At 36.7% G+C, this 26,958-nt stretch overlaps 1 protein-coding gene across 1 annotated transcript in view; it reads left to right on the plus strand.

Annotated features, from left to right (window-relative positions):
- The window catches only part of TRAK2 (trafficking kinesin protein 2), a 67,100-nt gene extending 40,530 nt beyond the window's left edge, over nt 1–26,570 (plus strand). Inside the window, exons 4-16 of the mRNA XM_032404625.1 lie at nt 2,374–2,450; nt 3,934–4,050; nt 5,060–5,269; nt 5,923–6,001; nt 7,911–8,041; nt 8,489–8,563; nt 10,128–10,265; nt 12,998–13,077; nt 13,378–13,581; nt 15,448–15,746; nt 17,079–17,327; nt 19,155–19,260; nt 22,229–26,570. Of these exons, the coding sequence (XP_032260516.1) occupies nt 2,374–2,450; nt 3,934–4,050; nt 5,060–5,269; nt 5,923–6,001; nt 7,911–8,041; nt 8,489–8,563; nt 10,128–10,265; nt 12,998–13,077; nt 13,378–13,581; nt 15,448–15,746; nt 17,079–17,327; nt 19,155–19,260; nt 22,229–22,907 (2,444 nt within the window). The 3' untranslated portion in view covers nt 22,908–26,570. The remainder of the gene's footprint in view (nt 1–2,373; nt 2,451–3,933; nt 4,051–5,059; nt 5,270–5,922; nt 6,002–7,910; nt 8,042–8,488; nt 8,564–10,127; nt 10,266–12,997; nt 13,078–13,377; nt 13,582–15,447; nt 15,747–17,078; nt 17,328–19,154; nt 19,261–22,228) is intronic.
- Nucleotides 26,571–26,958: the final 388 nt, after the last annotated feature.

The raw sequence follows: 26,958 nt of genomic DNA on the forward strand, positions 1-26,958 counted from the left end.
ACCTGCATTCACAGATGGATACTGGTTATTTCATCAGATGAAGGCCTTCTGATCTTGGTGGCACTGTGACAGGAACAGCAGCATGGTGCAAAGAGCCCATTACTGAGAATGAGCGGACCCAAGTTTTTTTTATGACCTTGTGAGATGGAAGTTGTTATCACCTCATTATTATCCTATCATTAGTTTCTCCTCCCTAAAACATGTTTTATTCTAAACATCTCTTTTCTGTCTTACTGTGTCCTTTATTTTCTCTTCCCCTTTCTTCATGCGTGACTTGTAGCTAAGCTCTTTATTATAGCCTTAACTTACTGGTTTTACTTCAAAATAAATTTACCACTTCACCTTCAACTCTGGTCAATCATGTAATATAAACTATATCATATATTGTTTCAGTTAGTTTTATAAAAACTGTTTTTAACGGAGTCTCTAGGATTCCTGGTTCTTGCTTCAAGTGTTACTTCTGAATTGGCAGTTTTCATTGCTAGCTCCATGTCTGAACACCTGGGCATCTTTTACTTACTGCGTGTGCCCTGGGGCTTCTTCAAATCAATTAAACTAGACTCTAGAGATGAGACCCACCACCCTAGGTTGCATTTAGGTTTGTAACCATTGGCTGGTTTCCTGTAATTAATTTAGAACATAGATATGATTTGATTTTTTGTCTCATTATTGAGGCCAGAAATAGTGGAGACCTCACACTGGAAGTAAATTATGAAGATTCCTTTGGCCCAAAGGCCTGTTTCTCTTATCCCTGTGGTTAAATTATGGAGCCAGTTTTTCTACTTATAAATATAGATCCTTTTGGAGTAAAATTGTTTCTATCCAGATCTTTTTAGTTTTCTATCTCCTATTACTATTAATCCAGCACTTTGTTTTACTTTTAGCTAGGAATAAGATGTCATTAATAATTAAGTTCTAGGTAATTCCCAGATTCATTTTAAGCAGTTTTACCAGAAAGGAAAATAAAAAGCTCAAATAACAGTAAAACATGTCCTGGGGTGCCTGGGTGGCTCAGTCGGTTAAGCATCTGCCTTTGGCTTGGGTCATGATCCCAGGGTCCTGGGATCGAGCCGCGCATCAGGCTCCCTGCTCAGCTGGGAGCATGCTTCTCCCTCTCCCGCTCCCCCCGCTTGTGCTCTCTCTCTAATAAATAAATAAAATCTTTAAAAAAAAAAAAGTAAACATGTCCCATGGTGTCTTTTGGGCAACCTCAAGGAGAAGATGGGACTAAGGAACTACAAGTGACTTAAATCATAGTATCTGCTGCCAACACAGTGCATTATTTACAGAGAATTTTAAATCAGTGCTATTTCATACATACCAGCTGTGTTTAAAGAGTAGTAACTATACACACTTGTATGACACTTAGCAGTAGATTAATACCGCTCATTAAATGATCCTGTTTCATCCTCCTAATGACCCTGTGAGATGAGTGTTATCACCTACATATTGTAAAGAAGGAAGGTGAATTTCAGAAGTGTTAAGTTCACTCAGATAGCGTGAGTTCAGCTTTTCTGCTTCTAAAGCCTCTTATTTTTCCACACTTCACAGCAAACTAATTATAAAATCAGTCTCAGTCAAACACAGATCTGTTTCATGTAATGCACTCCAAAGTCAAAAGATCCCTCTTTTAGGATGCATCATTAGCTTAAAAGGGTATTGCTTATTGTGACTGTGGAATCACTGGGGTCATACTTGTCTTTCTCTTTGGAGCTATATTATTCAATGCCCTGACAGTTCCTGAATTTAATGCAGAAATCCTGGACTTAAATTATGCAAATAATAGTATAATATACAGTTTATCTTATAGCAGAGGCCTAGATATGGTAGAGATTTTCATAAAGAGTTTTTAATTATGCTTCGTAACAGAGTTACAGAAGGTCCTACAAGTCCTATTCCTTGTTTATTGGTATTAGCTCACATGATAGGTGATCACAGATATTGAAGATAATCACAACAGAATTCTAATTAAATATATTTCCCCTCACTAACTTGCCCCTCAGGAACTTTAATTGAGATTAGGGCATAAAACAATCGGTGATTTAATGCATTCTTCAGGCCCACAGTCTCTAGTGTGAGTGGACTAAAGTTCTGATCTTACTGAGGGAGGGGGAGATAGTCAGGAAGTGGCTGCCTTATGATCATTTGATAACTTTCTTAATTCATTGTATGATGTACATTTTGTTTGTAATAATTGGTCCATTTCTCGGGTGTCTAATACATAAGCATTTCTTTTCTTCTTTCACATATATTTTTATTCTCCTGAATGGCATTTCGTAAAAGCCTGGGTTTGTTGTTGTTATCTTTCAACTCTTATGAATATTTAAAACTTTATTTCTAAATACTATAAACAGTTGTTTTTAACTGTCTTAGTTCTAGGCACAGACAGGGTGGAGCAGATGACCAAAACTTACAATGATATTGACATGGTTACACACCTCCTGGCAGAGGTAAGAATGTATCTTTTCTTTCTCCAGGACTAAAACTTGACAGTCATTTAAAATCTATCAAGTTTGCAGATCAAATGAAAAACAGTGATGTCTTTGTTCTGGGTTATTTTGTATAAGGTTGTTATAAGTGGACCGGCATACCAACTGGCATTCCAAAATAGAATGGCTCCTGAAGTTTATTGTTAGGAAGTTGCAGAGGGTTTAATTTTTGTTGTTGTCGTTATAATGGTGCTAGCTTCCCTATCCTAGAAAAGCTATGTTAAAAAAAGAAAAGTGTTGTTTTGTTTTGTTTAATAAATCCTTGCTGTTACCCTGGAGCAGATTTACCCATTCAAGAAGCAGCTCCATTGCAAATCAATACCAGCAGTTTGCAGCATCTTCCTTTCTTTACTTTCGGTTTGGACTATTATTTCAGCTCAGTTTGTCCATGACATTTTTAATATGTGCAGTGTATCTCTTCCAGTTGGCATTCTTAGAGTTGTCTCCTTATACGTCAACTTCAGTTGATCTTATAGAAACTGTCTTTCTCTTTGAAGTACCCTTCTCCCCTCTCCCCACAGCTCCCTAGAATGATGTTGTGTATGCCACTTAGCCTATATTGAAAATGAGGAGAGTGGGCCTTGAAAATTTGGAGATAATTCATCTACCTGTTTTCATATGTAAGGATAGAAGCTTAATTTTATTTACAGTGATTAATATAAATGGAATCCATGCTTGTATATAAGGCAGCTAGATGTATATTGACAGTTTTCATCCTACAGAATACAATCACCACCACCACCACATAGGTGGGATTCCTACATGCTTGCTAAGTATCACCATCTACGTAGGAGTAACTCTTGCTTTGCTTGGCTTTTCTATAGGCCTCCTTGCATCATTACCACTGACTTCTTTAGACTCCTTTATGCTTTAGCAGAACCTGTAGCCTCAAAACTTCTAGTCTTCTATCTCCTCTTTTATCTCACATTATCATTTTTGCAGCAATTGACAGTAGGGCTCTTGATTATGCTTTCCTTTAAGCCTCTGGCTCTGAATACATAGAAACTTTGCCTTAATTGGAACTGTTTTCAACACACGTACTGTATCATTACCATGCATAATAGGCAAATGCATGCAACAAATATTTGTTGGGCTTTCACTGTGTGCCAGGCCCTATCTTCGTTTTTTAAAGACCCTGTTGATTTTTTAATTCCCCCAAATCATAAGTTTAAAGGTTGGGTTGTTTGATTCAATTAATAGGGTGATCAAAAAATCTCACTTGAAAAGAAATACCCCCTTTATAACTATGGTGGCCATCCATTTGACCAACATATATTAAACACCACCCGTGTGTCAGGCCCTGTGTTTATTTGTGATATCTGAACATTAAAATGAATCTTGATGCTTTCTAGGACATTGCTTTTGAGTTTAGGGAAACTGAAGAATTTCTAAACTACCATTTAATTTTGTTTGTTCTCAAAAGATGTGTTTGGTATTTTAACAGAGAGATCGTGATCTGGAGCTAGCTGCTCGAATTGGACAAGCTCTCTTAAAACGGAACCATGTCTTATCTGAGCAGAATGAAGCCCTGGAGGAGCAACTGGGACAAGCCTTTGATCAAGTAAGTCTTTGATCAAGTATTTGTAGCATGAAATAATTACTTCTTGGGCAATGAAGAAATTTATTTTTCTGGGTGCCCCTGAAGTGTTAACAATAGGTAGGTAAATAACACCAGCACATGTTGACTTTGTTGGCAGCCATTGAACTAACCAGTAGAGAAATGAAATGTTATTGTACAGAGGAGTGCTCATGGGACTCCACCTTAGTCGGTATAAAAGCCTATGTTCAGGACCTACCAAACATAAGGCACCCTGCTTAGATTCTAACGCTTTTCCTTCATCCCTTTATGTAGACTTTCTGTGTGATCTTATCTTAAATTTATTTTGAAAAAATAACCCTAAATTATAGATACCCAAATGAGGTATCTTTATTCAAAAACCCAAACAGAAGGAAAAGGTAAAGAAATTTATTTCGTGCAATAAATATTTTTTAGTGAGAACTGATTGATTATTAACTTGAATGGTTGCGTTTAAAACTTCCTGTAATTTGTTATTATCTGGTTTCATTTATATTTTATAAATGCATTATGTTTAATAACATTTGAACCTTTGCATTGGAAATATTTATTTTCTAAAACTAAAGTTAGGAAGTCATGCAGAGTTATACTTAAAAGCTTAAAAGTATAAGCCTTTATTTAGGATGAGACTTTGAAGGAGGGGTCTATTCTGACACTTTGAAGATTCTTCAGTTTTGTTTTGTTTTTAAGTGTGAATGTATCATTATCTTATGTTAAATTTTCTTCCTACATTCCTATTATATAGAATATAAGAATTGGCTTTTCATCTAGTACAGAAAAAGCTATATTGGTTGAGTTAACGCTCTTAACATATCTTAGGAAGTATCTGAAATTTGTTATTCTCTTTTTAAAACTTTAGTCAGTAAAATCTAGCAACTGATTTTATGATTTTATTTTATGGTAAGAAACAGTTGTTCCATGAATTAAAAGCAGTATTACATGGAAATAATGCAAAAGAAAGACCATCTTATCAATCAAGCCCTTTGATGTGCAGGTTAATCAACTGCAGCATGAGCTGTCCAAGAAAGATGAATTACTTCGAATTGTCTCTATTGCTTCTGAAGAGAGTGAAACTGACTCCAGTTGTTCTACACCTCTCCGGTTCAATGAGTCCTTTAGCTTATCTCAAGGTTTGCTGCAGTTGGACATGCTGCAAGAAAAACTCAAGGAACTGGAAGAGGAGAATATGGCTCTTCGATCCAAGGTACATTCCCACTTTCCCACTAATTCCCACTTTCCTTTTCCTTGAAGGCCATAGATTCAGGTCCATGTAGCATTGAGGTAAAATAGGACATAACTAAGGATTTGCTATTGACATTCCAATTAGGGGGTGACAGCCAAGGCATGTGTATTTGCCTTTCATTGTCACTTAGATCCCATTCATTGACAAGTAGATAATAGCAAGCTGATAGATGAAATAGAGAAAACCACAGCATGGAATATATATCTTAGGGAGTTTACACAAATAACTAAATAATTACAACTGTGATAAGAACTATGTTGGAAAATTACAGGGTTTCCTGAACTTGTATAATGGGGGGTGGGGGGCGGGGGATCAAAGTCCTACTTAAGTAAGTGACATTTTACCTGAGACTAGGGATTAGCGAGGCAGAAAAGTATGTGGGAGGGGAGGCACCAGGGGGATGAGTAGGCTTGTGCAAAGGCCCTGAGAGGAATGAGGGGGAGATGTTTGTCATATCCTGTCCCATATCTTTATTTTAGATAAAGCTTTTTGGATTTTATTTTTCCTTTTCAACTGGTGAACTTTCACCTTCAAATGAGAATTAAAGGTTTTTTAAGTTAATACTGTAAAGTCATTGGAAGATATTATCACAGACTGATTTTTTTTTCTCAAAGGCTTGTCACATAAAGACAGAAACTATTACCTATGAAGAGAAGGAACAACAGCTTGTCAATGACTGTGTTAAAGAACTTCGTATGTATTAACACATTTTATTTTATAGTTCTTGGGCAATTCTTTGGTGGTCTATCACCAACTCAGAAATTAAATCAATGGTTTCAGTAGAGGCATCTCAAGAAACAATTTTATTTATTTATTTATTTTAAAGATTTTATTTATTTATTTGACAGAGAGAGAGACAGCGAGATAGGAAACACAGGCAAGGGGAAGAGGCAGGCAGAGGGAGAAGCAGACTCCCCGCGGAGCAGGAAGCCCAATGTGGGGCTCGATCCGAGGACTCTGGGATCATGACCCGAGCCAAAGGCAGATGCCCAATGACTGAGCCACCCAGGCGCCCCACAAGAAATAATTTTAAGGGCGCCTGGGTGGCTCAGTCATTAAACGTCTGCCTTCGGCTCAGGTCATGCTCCCAGAGTCCTGGGATCAAGTCCCGCATCCTGCTCCCTGCTCCGCGGGAAGCCTGCTTCTCCCTCTCCCACTCCCCCTGCTTGTGTTCCTGCTCTCGCTGTCTCTGTCTCTGTCAAATAAATAAATAAAATCTTTAAAAAAAAAAAAATTTTTAAATACTTACTGAAAATCTTGGAATATCACATTGAGCCCACAACTCTAGACAAAACATCATATGTACTTTTAATAAATATCTTTATTTCAAATTGCCATCATCATTAAAGAAAGACCTAGACTTCTATCAGTTATAGCATGTTAGAGTGAAAGGAACTGAAGCTTTCATTTTGTCAATAAGGAAATAGTCCTGTAGACAATATAGAGAATATGATTTGCCAAAGTTAGAAAACTGATAAGTGGCAGAGCCAGGGCTTAAATAATGGCATAAAACTTAACATTCAATGAGTATTTATTAAGTGCCAACTATGTGTCTATAACAGGACGTATTTTGGTATGATATTGTTAATTAAAAATATTTTTAAAAATAAATCAGCTAGGAAAAGGCTTTACTAGAGAAAGATACCTAATTTCTCTATAAATATATAACCTTTTATGTTGAAAGAGAAGATATGAAACATCATGCCAGTTCATCTGGGCTGTGGGCATCAGAATGTGATAGCTTAGAATAACAATGTTAGAGAACCAGAAAGAATGTCAATTGAATCTTCTCCATCAGAACTCCATCATGCACCTCTTATGCCTTAAAAAACAAAAGAGGAAATGACTTGCCCAAGAGCTTAGATCCCAGCCTCCTGCCTCCTTATTGCCATCCTTTGAAATATTATAGACCTTCTGTGAATTTTAAAATAGTTTTATATAACACTGAGAAATAGTTTTGCCACTTGTGTTTGATGTCAGAGTTTTTATATGCAAGATTTCCTTTCTCCGTGGAATTCTAAAGGTTCTATTTTATGTGCATGTAAGAATGCTAGGCTCTAGGGATTGCTTCTGAGGCCTTGCTCAGTTTGCTAGGGATCCTGGAAAGTCTCTCTTGTACAAAAGCATCTCATAGCTTTAACAGATTGTGACTGTTTCATTTGGAAATGTTCCTTTGTTAGATTTGTTAAGTTTAATTTTCGTTGCTTGTGGGAAATTATTGATGTCCCTGAAGAGTTCTCAAAGACATAAATGAAATGATGTCTTGGTACTTGGAAACATACATAATTCACCTATCTCTTTCCAGCCTTCTTGTCCTTCATAAAGAAAAAGATTGAGGCAAAACTTTTAGCTTGCTTGCCTTTACGAGTCACCTCTTTTAGCTTCATTGCCTCCTATTCAATTCTCAGCATTAGCTTATTTCAGAAGAACCTTTATTTTCTTGTACTCAATTATCTGGGTTTATTTTTTAAATTTATGTTACAAATCTATTTGTGATATAGTCCAGTGCTTGTTACAAAATAGGATTTAGCCTACAGGACATAGTTTGCCAACCCCTACCCTACATTTATATTAATTTTTAAATTTCTCTTTTGTTTCCCAGGTGAAACAAATGCTCAGATGTCCAGAATGACTGAAGAATTATCTGGGAAGAGTGATGAACTGATTCGGTACCAAGAAGAGATCTCCTCTCTCTTGTCTCAAATTGTAGATCTTCAGCACAAAGTTAAAGAAGTAGGTTCATTCATTCATTCAACAGATGTTTGTTAAGCCCTGGCCTAGTACATGCACTCTGCTAGGTGCTAGATACATTAAGCAAAGTAAACATGCTCCCTACCCCTTTACAGTGCTTTAGTCTGACTGCTGGTATAGCCCTTCCCTGTCATGAAATATATGAATAACTTCTTTCAAGTTACTATTTCTCTCTTTCAAGTGGGGTTAGATTTTCCTTAGAAAACTGTGATGTGGATTAGTGACTCATGCTCATTGACCTCTGAACACCTTAATTAAGATTTTGTATTCTGCGCATTTTATTGCTCTTATTTGGCTTTTGAAAGGTTAGCTTTTTATAGGCCTCTGGACCTTACCCCTGAGAGACACTCTTAAGATGTCTTTAAAAAAGGGAGAGTAGCCCATATTTTATATGGGAAGGCTCATTTTTCTCTTTTAATATGTTGTTAGCATGTAATTGAGAAAGAGGAACTGAGACTTCACCTACAAGCTTCCAAAGATGCCCAAAGACAGCTGACAATGGAGGTAATCAAATCTTCCTTTATCTTGTGTAATATGGGGGGGAGGGGGAATTAATAGTTTCTTGCATTTTCATGACTAAGAATGATTAAAGGTGATTGCCAGATTTTAAATAACAACAAAAGAGTAAGATTAAATTGTGAGATCTAAGAAGTAAAGCAATTTAAAGATTCTGTCCCTAAAATTAATAACATGAAAACATCTTTCTTGATTAATAGAGAAAACCTTGTCTTTTGTAAGATTCTTTAGGAATATGTGACCCTTTTACCAGTCTACCTTAACCCAACAGTTTTGTTTTTTTTTTCTTCTTTTTTTTTTCTTCTCCCCCAACCCAACAGTTTTTAAAATAATTTCTTATAATAAGTGTTTTTGCAGATATGTCAGGAGAAACACCAAAAATCTTTTACTTTTTATCTATAAAAATTCTATGTATTAGATATAATTTAGTGGTCCCCTAGCATATGCTAAGAATCACCTGGCAAAATGAGTTATAAATGAAATTCCCAAGCACCATCCCCAAAAGTTTCCGATAGAGTAGTTCTACAGTAAGGGTTTAGAATCTGCATGATCCAGTCCACATACTGCACTTGAAGAAATTTTTGAAGTTAAAATGTACTCTGAAAAGGGTGCCTGCGTGGTTCAGTCGGTTGAGCGTCTGCCTTTGGCTCAGGTCATGATTCCAGGGTCCTGGGATCCAGCCCCACATAAGGCTCCCTGCTCGGTGGGGAGTCTGCTTCTCCCTCTGCCTCTGACCCTCCCCAATGCTTGTGCTCCCTCTCTCTTTCAAATAAATAAATAAAATCTTTAAAAAAAAAATGTACTCTGAAAATTATATACTCTTTTACCATGCTTGCGTACCTAACTATAAAGAAGATTCTGAAACAAGGGAGGAGAAACTACTTGTTTGGGATGATTGAGGACCCTGGCAACATATATAGTACTTTGTAGACTTGATCTTGTCATTTACAGACTTCAGAGTGACATTTAAAAGTACGCACATCTAACATTATGCTAAACCTAACTTGACCCATAGCTATTATTCTTCCTCTATAAGTTTTTTGTTAAGATTTTATTTATTTGAGAGAGAGAGGGAGCACGAGCAGGGGGAGGGGCAGGGGGCAGGGGGAGTGGGAGAAGCAGACTCCCTGCTGAGCAGGGAGCCCAACATGGGGCTCAATCCCAGGACCCCCAGATCCTGACCTGAGTCAAAAGCAGACGCTTAACTGACTGAGCCACCCAGGTGGCCCCCTCTATAAGTTTATTTTAAGGATATGAAACATTAAATATTGAATTCACGGTTATGGTTATTTCAGCTACATTTCATATTTTTAGGAAATCATGTTTATGATAGCCAAAACATCCCTAATTCTGGTGACTTGAAGTATATATATACACACACACACATATACTCTCCTTGCTTAGTTTGTTTTAGAGCTTTTCTATTGAAATTATATTCATAAAGTTATCTAGCCCTCTGGATAAAATTAATACTTATCCAAATGAGGTTTATTTTCCCCATTGTCATGTTGAGAATGTGATGAAGTGCACTAATTATCATCCTTTTTTTCAGCTGCATGAGTTACAAGACAGGAATATGGAGTGTCTGGGAATGTTACATGAATCCCAAGAAGAAATAAAGGAACTTCGAAGTAGGTCTGGCCCTGCTGCTCATCTTTACTTCTCACAGTCATATGGAGCTTTTTCTGGGGTGAGTTTTTCCTGGGAAATATGTTACTTGTTTAAGAAAACTTGCTTAAGATTAGATTGTTCTGAGAGTGATATGGTTTCTGGTGGTATAAAGTATCTTGAGAAGAGATAATGTGGTTTGTCCTTGTTTCTGGAATTCATATATTGATTTAGGCCTTGATTTACATATTTACATCTATCTTAATACTCTTATTTATTACAGCCTTTCTTCTAACAGACAACCTTCCAGGTTTATTGTAATATATGAGATGAACCCTAAGGAAATTAGGTTTAGGTCTGTGTACCATAGAGCTACTTAAATTTGGGTCATCCTTACCCTAGGCTACATGCTACTTATTCAAATAGAACTCTGAACTTCTAAAACTTCATTTCAACAGATCTTGAGTTTCTTGGTATATTTAATTTCAGTTAGAGTGTAAGTGCCATGAGGGCAGGATTCATGTTTGTTTAATTCATCAATATATAGTATTAAATTAATGAAAACTTGTGAGTTTATGCCAAAATTTGTAATGTTGGTTCAAAGAATTATTTTAACAATCTAGTTCATAAATACTTTTAAGCAATACTGTGACGTTTTTTTAAAAACAAACTATAAATTATAATAGATTTTTTTGAAGAATATGGGAGCAGGATTTTTGTTTTTTAACTTTTTATTTTGAAATAATTTTAAACTGAGACTAACATTGCAACAAAAGTACAAAAACTCTCATATATCCTTCATCTAGATTCCTCAGTTTTTAACATTTTACTACATTTGCCGTATCGTTCTCTTATTTTTTTTTCTGGACCATTTCACAGTAAGTTACAGATACACTCGATTAACTGTGTATCTACTAAAAATAAGGACACTCTCCTATGTAACCACACTACAACCATCAAAGTCAGGAAATTGTCATTGATATACAATACTACCATCTCATCCACAGAGCCCATTTAAATTTTGCCAGTGATCCCAACAATGTCCTTTGAAAGATATGTTGTATTTGCTTGTTTCAACTGGAATAGTTCTTCTATCTCTGCTTGCCTTTCATGACCTTTGTAGAATGTCCTCATTTTGGGTTTATCTGATATTTCCTCATGATGAAATTCAGGCAATGTATTTTTGGCAGAAATAATGCCATGTTCTTCTCGGTACACTGTAATAGGAGGCTCACATTGTCTATTTATCTCATTACTGATGATGTTAATTAATTTTGACCATTAGGTTAACGTAGTATCTGCCAACTTTTCCCACTCTAAAGTTAATCAATGCTAATTGATAGTTAATCAAATTAATGTTACAAATTAACTTTACAATGATGAAAATTGGTAGATGCTACCTTAGCCAAGTGGTCAAAGTTACTCTTTGTGGGAAAATACTATACTTTGAGACTATTTAAATATCCTGTTTTTCTCAGCAAATATTTATCCACTAGTTTTAACATGCAGTGATGGTTCATATCTGACTCAGTCATTACTATGATGATTGTCAAATGGTGATTTTCTAATTCCATCATTTTTTTGACATTTATTTTGTCAGAGCCTTTCTGTGTCATTCATTCATTCATTCATTTATTGGGTCGGGGAGGCATAGAATCTTAAGCAGACTACACACCCAGCATGGAGCCTGATACAGGGCTCGATCTCACAACCCTGAGATCATGACCTGAGCCGAAATCAAGAGTCAGATGCTCAACCGACTGAGCCACCAAGGTGCCCCATTTCTGCCTCATTTATTTATTCATTTGTTCATTTAGTTATGTCCGTATGGACTCTTAGACTCCTATTTTAGTCAGTGGATTATAATCCATTATTACTATTTTTGATTATGATACTTAAATTGTTCCAGATATGGCCAGTGGGATCTCCTTAAAACTCATCTTGCCTTTTCCTGTCCCAGTCCTGGAATCAGCCATTTCTCCAGGGAGGTCTGGTTAGTTTTAATGAGGAATGATACTTAGAATTCAAGATCTGAGTCCTGTATATCCATTGCCACTAGAGCGTCATTACGTCTAGGCCCTCTCAGCAGATAGAGCTAGGAAATATATGTGCGTTCATACATACACCCACTCAAACACATCAATATCTGTGTTTCCATCCATATTTATGTTCATATATATACATATATATGTATTTATATATATATATATACATATATGTATTTATGTATATATATATATATAAAACATGAGTTCACACCCAGTATCTCCAGTTCTAGTCATTGTCAGCTCAGCTTCACTGAGCATGGCAGCCATGCTAGTTGAATCCTCATCTCTGACCAGGGAAAGGGGAAACTTGCTTATTTTTCCTTTAATGATTTTTCTACATTATAAAAGCTATACATGTTTATTATAGAAAAGTTAGAAATTAAACAAAACAAAAAGAAATTGTGAAACACCGTCAAATCCTGACCTCCAGAGAATCATTATTGGCATCTTGGTTTATAGCCTTTCAGACCTTTTGTTTTTTGTGTCTCCATATGTAATATTTTCTATTTATCATGTTGGTTTTTTCCACTGTTCTCCTGTAAAAATACATCATGAAAAAGAAGTTGGTTCTTGTTAAAAGTTATATTTCCAAAATGTCTCTTTTTTCCTTGCATTTTGGCCTGTGACTATTTTCTTGTGTTTTCTTTTATTCCAACACCAAAAGTATTGGATTCTGGAGACTCTGTTAATTAATTTAAGGATAATTCATTTCTCCTAACAAGCTTCTTACATAATCATTATAGAAATCTCAAACTCTTTTTCTTAGGAATCTCTGGCAGCTGAGATTGAGGGGACCATGCGTAAAAAGTTGAGTTTGGATGAGGAATCTTCTCTCTTTAAGCAAAAGTAAGTACAGATCACCTGTGTTATTACCCAAGCATTAGGATGGAATTAAAAGGAAGCCACAGTCCTAAGTGATAGGTATTTTGAGATTCAGTTGCAAATCTGCTTAGTATTCAGTGTTTTTTTCATAGTGCTCACATTTGTAAGAGTACTCTCTTGTTCTGAAGTTTATTTTCTAATAATTTCTCCTAAAGTTTAGAGGCTAGTCAAGGTGGCTTTATTTTTAATGAATTGCATATACATGTCTCTTCTAAAGCACTCCAGTGTAGGCAGTGGCAATAATGAATGCTTCTCTTTTGACAGAGCCCAACAAAAACGGGTATTTGATACTGTCAAAGTTGCCAATGACACGCGGGGCCGCTCCAACCCATTCCCAGCTCTGCTACCCATTCCAGGGTCCAACCGTTCAAGTGTCATCATGACAGCAAAACCTTTTGAGTCTGGTTTACAGCAAACAGAGGACAAAACACTCCTGAGTCAGCAGAGCAACTCAGAAGAGGTTTCAGAGTAAGAAACATAGATCGTGGCACTGATTCTATAATTTTTATGGCATTGACATACCAGATTCACATACCTATATTCCAGCATTGTTCTGTGCTATTCCAAGGAGGTTCTGGAACTGTCAGTTTTCATTCAGTAACAATCCCCTATAGCATTATTTGTAAGACAGATCATTGACTTCATAAAAGTTTTTAGAGTGAGAAGGCTACATTTAATTAAGTATATTCAAAGTGGAACTTGCATTGAACTATAAAATTCTTTACTACTTTCTTCTTTAGTATGGCAAAGTTTGAGTCTAAATCTTCATGTTCTAAGTCAGATTTGTTTGACTCTGTTCGGTCATTGGCAGTTGTGCATAGCATCAGATGACACTTTCTTATAACCCATGCTCATAATCTCAACTGTTTTGGTGCCTTTAGGATAAATGATAAGCTTGAATACCTATGGAGGAAAAGTAGCTTGCTCTTAACTTCCTATTTGTTTAAACTTAGATTTTTTTCCAGTTTTCATTAATTCATCTTACTGAATTACATATATATAACTAGAGTTAAACAGAATCCCTGGAAAGTCGGCAGAAGACTTTTGAAAGGTAGATGTTTGGCATCTGAGAGAAATCTTTCCTAATGCAGAAATCTATCCTAGAACATACCAAATACCCAGTAAGTATTAGCTGTTATCAGTAGTAGATGGGGTAGTATTCTTACCATTAGTGAACGCTAATTGTGGACTAGGAGCTTAAGTCTTAGTTAATCCTGTCAACAACAACCCTGTAGGGTAGGTACTATATCTTTTCAATTTATAGTTGAGGGAAGTGAGGCTTAAATCGTTTTGTAACTTGCCCATGGTCACTTCATAGGAGGGTATTGGTCACATTTCTGTAAACTACAGGTTTGGTCCATGGATGCAATTTGTTTGGTTCAAAAATAAAAATATTTGTGTTGCCAAAAAAAAGGAAGAAACCAAGAAAGAAAAAGATCCATCACCCTGGGTTTTCTTTTGTCTTTCAGTTTGTACCTACAGTAGCTTTATGTGCCAATACTATGTCATTGTACACAATTAACTTAGGAGAAGATCAACAAACAGATCTTTGTGAATTCACATCTAGTAGCCAGGAGCAACTACAGCTTGGCTTGCTACTCTTTCTTTTGATATCAATTGTAAGAAACCTCTAATTTCAAAAATATTAAAAACTGAACAAATGTGTTCGCGGAACTATGAGGATGTAGTATTTACAAATCTTGGGGTTTTTTTAAATGTTCTACAATATTCAAAGAGGATTCAATGGCCCAAAGCAAATTTTTTCACATTTTAATATTTTTGAAATTATTAATGGCATATCATAGTTTAATGGGTAGCATTTTTTTCTCTCTGAGTAGTGCATAAAATAAAATAATAGTACCTCTTGTAATCAGTGGTATTATAGATTCAATGCAATATGATAAAGTTTACTTTTCTGGCTACCTAAACTAACTTTATAGATAGTCATATCTGTAGTTTCATAAATTAAGTGACTACACTTATCATGGTGAGCATTGAGTAATATTTACAATTGTCAAATCAGTATATTATATACCTGAAACTAATATAACATTGTATGTTAATTATACTTCAATATAAAAATTAAATGAAATAGAAAAGTTAGTAAACATAAAATAAGTATATTTTTGCTTGTCTGAAGTTGCTTGAAATGATCTGTAAAAAATGATGTATTAGTGATTTTGGTTTATTATTATTTCTGTATTCTTGATACCTAACGAAAAAAACACTATGATTTTAAGATCAGTCTCTTGAACATTCACCATTGTAGAAAAGAGAAGTCTAGATTGTGCTTATCACCTTTACAGATCTAGTCAGTGAGTGATTTTCCCACAGGAACGTTCAGAAGGTGGGTCAAGCAGGACCCTCTGGAGATAGTGATTTGGCTACAGCACTGCATCGCCTTAGTCTGCGGCGACAGAACTACTTAAGTGAGAAGCAGTTCTTTGCTGAAGAATGGGAGCGGAAGATCCAGGTTCTGGCTGACCAGAAAGAAGGGGTTAGTGGCTGTGGCACCCCCACGGAGAGCCTTGCCTCTCTCTGCACTGACCAGTCGGAGATCGCAGACCTCAGCAGTGCCAGTTGCCTTCGAGGTTTTATGCCTGAAAAATTGCAGATTGTCAAGCCCCTTGAAGGTAATAATAAGTAAGGGCCATTCTTAAGCCACGTTGCTTATTAGCCTTTCCTTTCCTGGAATTGAACTTCGTATTGTAATTATAAGAGGACTATGTGCAGGAGACACCTTTATTACCCCTAAACCACATTTGTGGGACAGTCCATTATGGTACTTACTTTGTGGAAAAAGAATGAAGAGATCTGCTTTCTCCAAGTTATCAGCCATCAGTATTGTTTTCATATAAATGTGAGGGAGGAGGAACATCCTTTCTTGTCCTTAGCTAAGATATATCATTGACAGCAGTTTTTATGGTAAAATAAATGGGATATGATAAATAAATAAAAATAATATAAATGTAATACGTCATCTCTACCTTCCTTTTCAAAAAAGAGTCCTTTACCCAGGAAGTGTCATTTACTTAGAGATATGTGTGTCTGGGTTGGTGGTTTTGTGTTTTGTTTTTTTTTTCCTGTTTTGATAATTTCCTTTCAGTTTCTGTTCCCTCTGAGGATAGAACTTGAATTCAAAATAAATTTGTTTTAGGGAATATTGATTACCTTCAAATGGTTCTATTATTATCATAAAGGAATCTGCATTAGACAAAATTTTGAGTAGGTAATCTATAAGGACCCTTCAAACTCAAGGATGCAATAAGTTAGTTTCATTCATTAATGATCAGTGCAGGTATTTGTCAGAGTTGCCCACTCTAGGGTGAAATGTCTATAGTGACATAATTAGACATTGCAGGAGCAGGCGCTTGGATGGTCATTCACCAGGGTTCTTAGACCGGAACCACGGGGATATATCCTCCTTTTAGCATCTCCTTCACTTTTGTACTCTCCCTGGAGAGCCTGGGGAACGGAGAGTCATGAGCAGGGTGGGGAAGAACACAAAAAACAAAACAAAACACTGAAATTCAGGTGTCTTTCGATCTAGAAGCCTGGCTTTTCACTTCGAAGTTCGTAAGTAAGGAAGTCTTGATTTTTGTCACCTGGGGAAATACAACCCCACCTCCAGGGTGCATGTCTTCCTTCTCCTCACTGCCTCAGCATCCTAGTTCCCATTAAGGGTGTTGTCTTGGCTTTTTCACTGCTGCTTTAGATGTCTTTTTAAACTTTACTTTTGAAACAGAAAGATTATTGCTCATACCTTTAGCATCTTGTCAGTCTTCCACAGAGAACTTTATATAAATTTTACCAAAATATTAAGACTAAATAAGTAGTTTTATTATTATCCTTACTTTTTTACACATATAATTTTAGCCTCTGTTTCAAGATTGAATATTTGTGGGAAGTTTAAAACGTGCCTTTTGGGGTTTTGTTTTGTTTTGTTTTTGGTCTTTCACATTCAGGATCACAAACTTTGCACCACTGGCAGCAGCTTGCTCAACCAAATTTAGGAACCATTCTTGACCCACGACCAGGTGTCATCACTAAAGGCTTTACCCAGTTGCCCAAGGATGCCATCTATCACCTCTCAGATTTAGAAGAGGATGAAGAGGAAGGTATCACTTTTCAAGTGGAACAGAAACCTTCAGTATCCAAGCCAGTAACAGGAATCTTCCTTCCAGCCATTACTTCAGCTAGTGGTCCAGTTACAGGTAAGAACAGTGCTTGGTGGGGTGTGGTCCAGTAATTCTGCATTCTGACTTGCAGGATGGCCACTTGACCACCTCCACTTAAATCTAACTCGAATGCACTCAGTCTTGAAGAAAAGAAAGATCTATAATGACAGTGGCCTTTCTCATTCTTCCCACCTCTTAGCCAGCCTGTGTAAGAGAAAGATCAATTCAGTCAGTGGTTCATAAGCCTTTTGGGCTCAGGATTTCTTTATACCCTTAAAAATCATTGAGAATTCCAGACAGCTTGTCTTTGTGGGTTGTATCTATTGATATTTACCATATTAGAAATCAAAACTGAGAATCAAAATATTTATTAACTCATTTAAAAATAATAATTACATGTTAACACAAATAATATGTTTTATGAAAAATAGCTATTTTCTTTAAGTAGTGAGAAGAATAGTTTTGTTTTACAATTTTACAAGTCTCTAATTTATGGCTTAAAAGAAGATGGCTGGATTTTCATACAGCTTCTACATTCGGTCTGTTATAGTATGTTGCTTTGTTTAAAGAGTATGAAGAAAATGCAGGCTCACACAGAGGTATAGTTGTAAAAGGAGAGAGTATTTTAATAGCCTCTTCAGGTATTTGTGGATAATTATTTGATATTACACCAAAACTTGGTGAGTGGTAGTTTCTTTAAGCTTTATAAAAGCAATATGGAATCCAAAAACCTATCAGTGAACTTTTCATACTTAGTTACACAATCTGTTGATCTTTCCTACACTTTGAATGCATCTTTTACCCATCATGCACTGGTCATTTGGAAAATATTGGTTCACTGAGTTATGCAGATCTTCCAAATGTTAACATATTTCATTATATAATATATTAAAATTACATTAATATCACCACGTATCTCATCAGATAAATCTTTTTAGTATTAGGAAGCTTTAAAGCTCGCAAAGGTGGATATGAGTTCTCCAAAACTCTAATTTTCACTTGAAGGTAAAATTTTGTCACTGACAGCAATCCTGTAAGCTGTTTTTGTTGAAGAGATAGGCTCACTACCTTCATTTCCAAGAAAATTTCTGCCAGATAGCCAAGTCTGAATAAACGAAGTTAGTTGTTCTTTCAAGTAAAAAATGGTGTTCCTTGAAAAAATTTCAACTCAACTGCCCATCTGCTTTTGCTTTAGATAACCATTGTATCTTGGTATGCAGCGGAGTGCTTAATGCGCACTTCCCACTTAGTCGCACAGAATATTAAGATAGAGGGTCAGGAATCTGGCTTTTTTTTTTTTACTGTTGCAGGTGGGCAGCAGTGAAGAATATCAGCATAGCTTGTGTAGCTTGGTGCTGTTGCCTTGCTTTGTGCTAAGGAGTCAGCAGTTTTGCTCAGCGTTGCTTTTGCTCCGATAGTGCAAACGCCAACCCAGTCAGAAAGGCAGATAACGTCTTAGCATTGCTATGAAAGTAGTTTTGACCTGTGACCTGTGGATTCCCACAAGGTCTGCAAACCACACTTTGAGAACTGTTGAAGTAGATAGTTTGGCTAGAAAGACTGAATGACTAGATCTTGTTGGGGGCAGGCCAGGGGGGAGGGGAGATTTTCAGAATATGTTTTTCTCTTATTTCTAACCTATTTTTAATCCTTTTGGATTACAGTTTTAAAGTATTGAAGGATTCAGCTATATACCAGCCAGTTGATACTAATACAATATTTATGTATATTTCATTTCCAAATTTGGTGATTTTTGTACAAAAGACCCTTTACTAATGCTTAATTAATAAATAGTGATGAATGTTTTACATTATTAACCTAACCTTTCAATTTTGTTTGATTCCATTAAAATCTCTACTTCAGTTGCAACCTCAAACCCAGGCAAGTGTCTGTCATGCACAAACTCGACATTCACCTTCACCACCTGTAGGATATTGCATCCTTCTGATATCACTCAGGTTACCCCCAGGTAAGGGGTCTGGGCAATGTGAGGCCTAAAACTTATTTCCTTAACTATGTTTTCATGAATTTATTTTAAAAATTACTTTCATTTTAACTCCCAGAAATTTAATTAATGTTCTGTGATCATTTGTCTTTAGGATATTTTCACATTGTATCTTCTCCTTTGATCATTATAACTCTTTGAAGTTGGCAGGGCAAGTGAGTATGTATTGTGTAAGTGAAAAACTGAGGCATAGGTAGTTTAGGTAACTGGTCCAAAGGCAGAGAGGTAGCAAATGACCCAGCTGCAACTATACCCAGAGTAAGCTAAACTGCAAGATTTGAGGGATCAGTCCTCAACACAAGACTGTCCTCACTTGTTTTTTTGTGGGTTTTTTTTTTTTAAGATTTTATTTATTTATTTGTCAGAGAGAAAGAGAGAACGCACAGGCAGGGGGAGCAGCAGGCTCCCCGCTGAGCAAGGAGCCCAATGCGGGGCTCGATCCCAGGACCCTGAGATCATGACCAGAGCCAAAAGCAGGTGCTTAACCAGCAGAACCACCCAGGTGTCCCACTTGCAAGTTCTGCAAGTTCAGGATGTTCCCAAAACCACTCTCTGGTGTGATAATTTGCTAGAAAGATTCACAGAACTCACTGAAAGCTATTAGGCTCATGGTTGCTGTTTATTACAGGGAATGGATACAGGTTAAAATTAGTCAAAGAAAGAAACATAGGTCAAAGTCTGGGAGAGTTCCATGTGAAAAGTTTTCCTTGTCCTTAGGATTCATTGCTTTCCTAACATCAATGTGTGATAGTACATGCAGAGTATTACCAACTAGGAAAGCTCATGCAAGCCTCAGTATCCAGATTTTTTATTGAGGTTTCAGTGCATAGTCATGATTAATTGATTGATCGATTGCCCATATAGTTGAGCTCACCTCCAGGTCCACTGACCTAAAGCCCCCACCCTAAATCACATGGTTGTTCTCTCTGGCATGGCTAACTCCCACCCTAAAACTATTGGGTGTGGCCAGCTCACCCCATGATCTAGTATGGCCAGCCTTCATCCCAAACAAAGACACATGTATCAGACACGGCATAGATTACCTCCCAGAAGCTGAGGGCAAAGGCCAGAACCCTCTGGGCAAGGCCAAATTATTTACTATACAGGCTACAACATGCATATTCTAACACCTAGTTGAGGGATCTTATTAAGCCATATTGCTGCTATTTCTGTCCTACGGATTCCCAAAAGAATCTAAGGTGGTTTTCAAAGGTACGTACAACATTGGGATAATGTTAACTAGGAGTAGTGAAGAAAAATGAAGCGTAGAGGAATGAAGAGTAAGGATATAAAATGGATAGAAGAATAAAACTAGTATACAAATTATAACATAAAGTCTTATATACTTGCTACTGTGAACCATGTATTTGAGTCTTAACTTTCTAGCTGCCAGTGTGGAAGGAAATAAGATTATGATTCACAACGTATGTGTAAGAGCAAATCATTTATTTAGGGAAGCATTGGGTTTCACCCAATAAAGATCTTAGTAAAGTCTGTAATGAACAGGCATAGCTGCAATTTTTCCACATTGTCCTTATGTCAACAAGACAATAAGTTTTATAAAATTGGTCCTTGAGAGGACTCTCAATACAAGTTGATACCATATGAAGTATACAGTTTGGGAAAGGACAGTCAGTTCTACAGTAAAGTAGGAACAGGGAGGTGGGAAACTGGGAGTATAGTCTATAGACTACATCAAATTAGAGGTTCTTAGTTGGATTTGTTTAACCACAGAGTCAAACGTGTTTGTTTGTTTCTTTCATACCAGTTGGTGCTTTAGAAAGTTTATTTATTATTGAATTATTAGTTCTAATAATAACTTTGTTCATAATCATTAAAAATTTTGTTATCTTGATATACTGAGTATTTTGTGTTAAAGTGAAAGTAAATACTGGTAACATGTGCTCAAGGGAGGGAAATTGGCTAAAGATGTCCCTTCTCTGCTCTATCACCATTTCCCTGAGTACATGATTTCTTAGCATTTTTTTGTTTGTTTGTTTCTAACAAAACATAGAATAATAGTTGTCAAAGCTTTTAATTATTTTTTTTTTAAGATTTTATTTATTTGACATAGAGAGACAGCGAGAGAGGAAACATAAGTAGGGAGAGCGGGAGAGGAAGAAGCAGGCTTTCCACTGAGCAGGGAGCCCGACGCGGGGCTCGATCCCAGGACCCTGAGATCATGACCTGAGCTGAAGGCAGACGCTTAATAACTGAGCCACTTAGGCGCCCCTTTTAATTATTTTTATTTTCCCAGAAACACATGTTTGAAGTCAAGGTTAAGAAAAATTTGTTTCATGGGTATCCTTATACTACTATTGTTTGGAATTAACATTTTTGAAAATAGAAATTTTAACAATTTCAACTTTTATGAGTTTTTAGTAATATAAAATTGAAAGATTAAAAAGAAAACAATTTCTCCTTAGAAGAACATCTTAGGTTTAATATAAAAGATTGTATGTTCTAAAAAAGTTGGAGAATTATTTACTCATGGATTATTGTTTCTGGTGTATTTCACTTTATGGAATGAATATATAAAAATAAAAATTTCTGGTTACTTTCTGTAATATTTTATTTTCTTTGATTTCTATCATAAAATTTATTCATATTCCCAAAGACACATATTTTGAGTTATAATTTAAGAATAAAATTATCTGAGAGTAAACTTTCTCATATCCTTTGAAAAGAAGTATGTTTCAATGAGTTAGTGACTTAGTTATAAATTACAAATAATTAACCAGTCACTGAAGTAACATCAAAATTCTTATTGTTCAGATCTTTCCAAAGAGTACAGTTACTGATGTATAGCCTGTTGTTCTATATTTACTACGGATAACTAACGTAAATGCTGACTTGGAAATTACTTTTTATTTTTAAACACTCTCTCCTGCTCTTTCTTTCTTTCTTTTTTTTTTTTTTTCCCCCCCCAAAGCTCTGGGTTCCCTTCGTTATCCTGTGGAAGTAGTGGTAACAGTTCATCAAACACAGCGGTGAATTCTCCTGCTATGTCCTATAGACTCAGCATTGGCGAATCTGTTACCAACCGACGAGATTCCACTATAACCTTCAGTAGCACCATGAGCTTGGCCAAACTTCTGCAAGAGCGGGGCATTTCTGCTAAAGTGTATCACAGCCCAGTTTCAGAGAGCCCCCTCCTCCAGCCTATCCCTAAAGCCCTGGCTATTCCTTCTACACCACCAAATTCACCATCTCACTCACCTTGCCCTTCTCCTTTGCCCTTTGAGCCTCGAGTTCATCTCTCCGAAAATTTTTTGGCCTCCCGACCAGCTGAAACATTCCTCCAGGAGATGTATGGTTTGAGACCTACCCGGAACCCTCCTGATGTTGGCCAGTTGAAGATGAACTTAGTGGACAGGCTGAAGAGACTGGGGATAGCCAGAGTGATCAAGACCCCTGATGCACAGGAAAATGGAAGAAGCCAAGAGGCAGAAATTGGTCTTCAAAGACCAGACTCTGCTGTTTATTTAAATTCAGGTAGCAATTTATTGAGTGGATTGAGGAGGAATCAGAGTCTTCCAGTCATGATGGGTAGCTTGGGCACCCCAGTTTGCACAACTTCACCGAAAATGGATATCCTGAAGGAAGACTGAAGTTCAGCAGTTAACTGACCTCTTAAACAAATTAGCACATGAAGGATAGATTTGCACTGATGCATGTAGTCTGGTCTGACTGAGAGACAAGGAATGTTGCAGATGGGTTGTGAATGTGGAAAGGGGAGAATGGAACAATGGAAACAGAATTGGGATGAGGCCCTAATGAATGAGGTCTAATAAATTGAAAGTATAAATGAATGGGTCATGAGTGTTTGGAGCAGAAAAGGAAGAAAAGTTTAATATACTTCAGTTGGATGTTCCTATCTTGAGAATAAAAAGTGACTGGACAATAAATTCAGTAATATCAAAATATACCAGTTATACTGAACTTGCTAGCACATTTACTTCTAGTAAGCAAAAGCAGCAAGAACCCAGCTTAGGAGATGGGAAGAGAAAGGGAGCAGCTTTGATCATTGCCTATGAAAAGCTGAACTGCAGGGTTGCCGGGCTAAGCCCCATCTGTTACTGAGGCTTTTATGTTTTACCCTTTTATGGTCTCCTTAAATTACATATCCATCAAATGGTATGTACACAGCAGTAGCAAACAAGGAATTTTATCTTTTTCATAAAATCAGAGTAGTGGAAACTCCCTTTTGCTTTCTGTTTTCAAGCCTTTGAGCCACTGGGAGCCCAAACACCACCCACATTCCTTTTGTATTTGTGATTAATAAAAGTTCATTTTAAAATTTTTATCTTTATACAATACCTCCAAAAAACCAATATGAATTGGGGGGTAGGAAGGATTTACTTAAGAAGGAAAATATGGGTAAGTTGGAACCAAGGAAACTTGTTTTCAGAATATTTCTTTTAGATAAGGACAGTGGCCAAGGCATATGAACACAATTACATGTCTTTCAAATTTCCTTGGAGGCTGGAAGGGGTTAAACCAGAAGTGCAATCAATAGGAATTAGGGAATGTTATGTATTTATGTCTGTATGTTTTTTGTAAGGAAAGTTACTTGCAACTAAACTTTTTCCAAAGTGCTATGCATATTTTTCAGTGAAGATGAGATGTATTTGCACAAAAATTCTCAGGCATATTAAATTATTATAAGCTAAAGTAAAACCCAGGTGCTTGCTTTGAGATTGTGGTTTTTTTAAATGTAAAATTAAGACACATCTGTCTTTTTCTTGATATCTGTAGAATTCGAGAATGAACATTTTTAATGGGAAAGTCAAAGCTTTTGCTTTTTTTCCTGGGATTCCTTTTTTTTTTTTTTCTTTACAAATTCTGTGAAATGGCAAAGTGAAACTCATGGATTAGGTTTCAGCATTCAGCAGTGTGACGCAAGGCTGTGAATTGGGAAGAAACGGATCTGTTTCGCTGAGTGTTGCTGATCAAGGTCTGTTCATCAGATGACATGGCTTTCTCTACACAGTACAGTTCAGAAAAAAATACCATTATATGAAAGGCATGATGGAGAAGAAATGAGGGAGGGGGCTAATTATTTTGTTTTTGAAAATGGAAGGCATATTGATCTTTTTGGAGCTTAATTTGCAAATGTTTTGCTCATTTCTTCTGACTTAACTGAAAGGCAGTTTTCTGAAGAATTCTTGATGAGAGTTTTGCTCCTTTGGTTCCCATTGATACACCTATTCTCATGCCTGAAGAGGGTCCTTCCTTTCCCCTCTTGAGGTGCCTCTCCTACCTGAAGAAGCTATGTGCTCAAAAGGGTAGAAAAACCAACCTGCATGCAGTAGTAAGAATTTGTGAGTTTACCATGCTTTTTAGAAGCTTAATAAAACTTTTCTAAATTTCTTAAAAACAAAAAGTGAAAGTGTCCTCTCCCCTTCTGTCAGTCATGCTGAGGTCATAACATGTTCAGAAAGGATTCCAGCAGGTCCATAAGTGAATGTAAGTGTCCCTGAATGTGGTAGGCACTAAACAGAAGAATTCCTTGTTTAAAGATGTTTAAATTTCCAGAATATTCCAATTCACTTTTTTAAAAAAATAGTATTTGAGTTTCTACTTCCTAAAGTGACTCTGGGGTGCTTATTTTAGCCAATTCTTAAAGCTTTTTATTTATTCTCTAAGAAAGTAGTCTTCCTGTTGCCAGTTTCCAAGAAACATCAGGAAGTAGGAAAATGTAGGGCCAGAGAGTAGTACAAAGTGTTAAATTATCAGATTTGTGTATCTTACATAAATAGCTCTAAACTAAGCTAGATTTTGGAGTATTCTGTATAATTAGTATACTTTTTTTTATAACTGATGCTAAAATGATCATTCTGGAGGCAGGGTGAGGGCATATTCACAGCCAAATAAGCACATCTAATTAAAAGAGACCCAGACTTAAGTTTTTGAAAATTGGACTGATGTTACTGTTCTGCCAGAAACATGATGATTGTATACTGGCACATGCTTGTCTCTAGAAATGAATCTGTTTGAAATTGGGGTTTGCTGTTTTTAAGATTCCACCTAAAATCATTTTTGGTACAGCCTGAGAATCTCTATTATAACAAAGCTGTGCAAAGTATAGTAAGAAGACCTGGAGCCTTGTAGGAAGTTTCTCTTCAGCTTATTTGTTATACTTTAGTCCTGTCACATTTTAGTTTTTCAGTATCAACTGTGTATGTACTTTTATGCCACTATAGGAAACTCTAATCTTTTTTTTCTCCTTCAGGAAGGTTCTCAGTGATTATACCTCAGGTATTTCTGAGTATCCTACTATCTATAGGAGGGATACCTTTGTGAGCTCAGAATGAAAAGTTTTCCTGAATTATGATGATCCCAAATCTTATGTAAATAGCCTTAGGCTTGGGTCTTAGGGAGAACTTAATGACCATCGTTAGAGTAGTTTTTTAAAAGATTTTATACTTTATGTCCTTGACTTGACATGAATGAACAGACTTTGGCAAAGGGAGGAAATAAAGAGACAGCTCATGACTAGAGCTTATTCTCTAGAAAAGGTGTATTTTATACAGTATTCAAAGTCTGTTCTTTTGTTCTGACCATTCTAGTACATAATTAGTACTTGTTGGTTGCTCACATTGACTTTAGACATCTGGAACGAGAGCTCTCAAGTGTTTAATGGTCCACTCGTTTGATGTCAGATGCCCACAGGCCTGTACTCCCAAGTGTAATTTGGAGTGTCTACACCCAGGTGGCTGCATTGCAGAACACAGCTGCCGAGGGGTGGTGGTTCAGTGCCCTCTGGGGCCACCAGGGAAATACTGTTGTTGGATATCTAGGGCTTGACTTCGTCAAACAGTTCTTTGTGCACTTACCTTTGCTTTGTCAAATGTAAATCAGTTAATAAACATGAGTATCTTCTTAAATTTTTATTTGTCTTTCTGTGTTTTTGTCCCACTTCTTCTCACAGATTATCCTGCATTGAGTCTTTCCTTTCCATTATGTTGGTTTTGGTAGAGAAAACAACCTCTCTTTGCCAAACGAATACAAAACAAACCAACAGTAGTCATAAGTATTAAACAGATCTTACTGTATTTTCTGAGATATATTTTTCAAAACAGAGGGGATGGAATGTCTATATTTGCCATATTGTTTCCTTAGCAAAATAACAGCCACAAAAAGTCATTGCAGATCTTTAATTTGGGAAGACTGAGAAAATGTGAAGCAATTTTTTTCCTAAACTCCACAATTTACTGTTGATGCTCTTAGCTATTTAGAAACTGTTTTCAGCAGACAGTCTCCCCTTTGGTGTCCTGCCTGCTACTCCCTTGTGGTGTAGTCAATAAACTTCTATCTCTTTTGTTCTGCCTTGGGTGAATTCTTTTACCATCCACACCGCTGGCCCCTACCCAACTGGAGCACCCCACACTTGGTGTCCTGTATGGGGAACTCTGCTGGCCTGGGACTCTTCCCAGATTCTCCAGGAATTTCTTGGAACTTTCCCTCAGTGGACCTACTCTAGTAGTCCTTGGGAAACTGAGGATCCAAAGCCCCAGGGGGAACCCACCAGACCACCCTTGCCCGAAAGGGTGAGGGATTTTTCCCTCTTGCCCTTCAGAGGGACTCTTCCCTCCCTCTCCTCTCTCTTTTCAGCCCCTTGGCGCCCTAACCCTAGTACTCCTCAGACAACTGAAGATC

The sequence above is a fragment of the Phoca vitulina genome, unplaced genomic scaffold (genome assembly GCF_004348235.1).
Source record: "Phoca vitulina isolate PV1807 unplaced genomic scaffold, GSC_HSeal_1.0 scaffold1, whole genome shotgun sequence".
Lineage (NCBI taxonomy): Eukaryota > Metazoa > Chordata > Mammalia > Carnivora > Phocidae > Phoca > Phoca vitulina.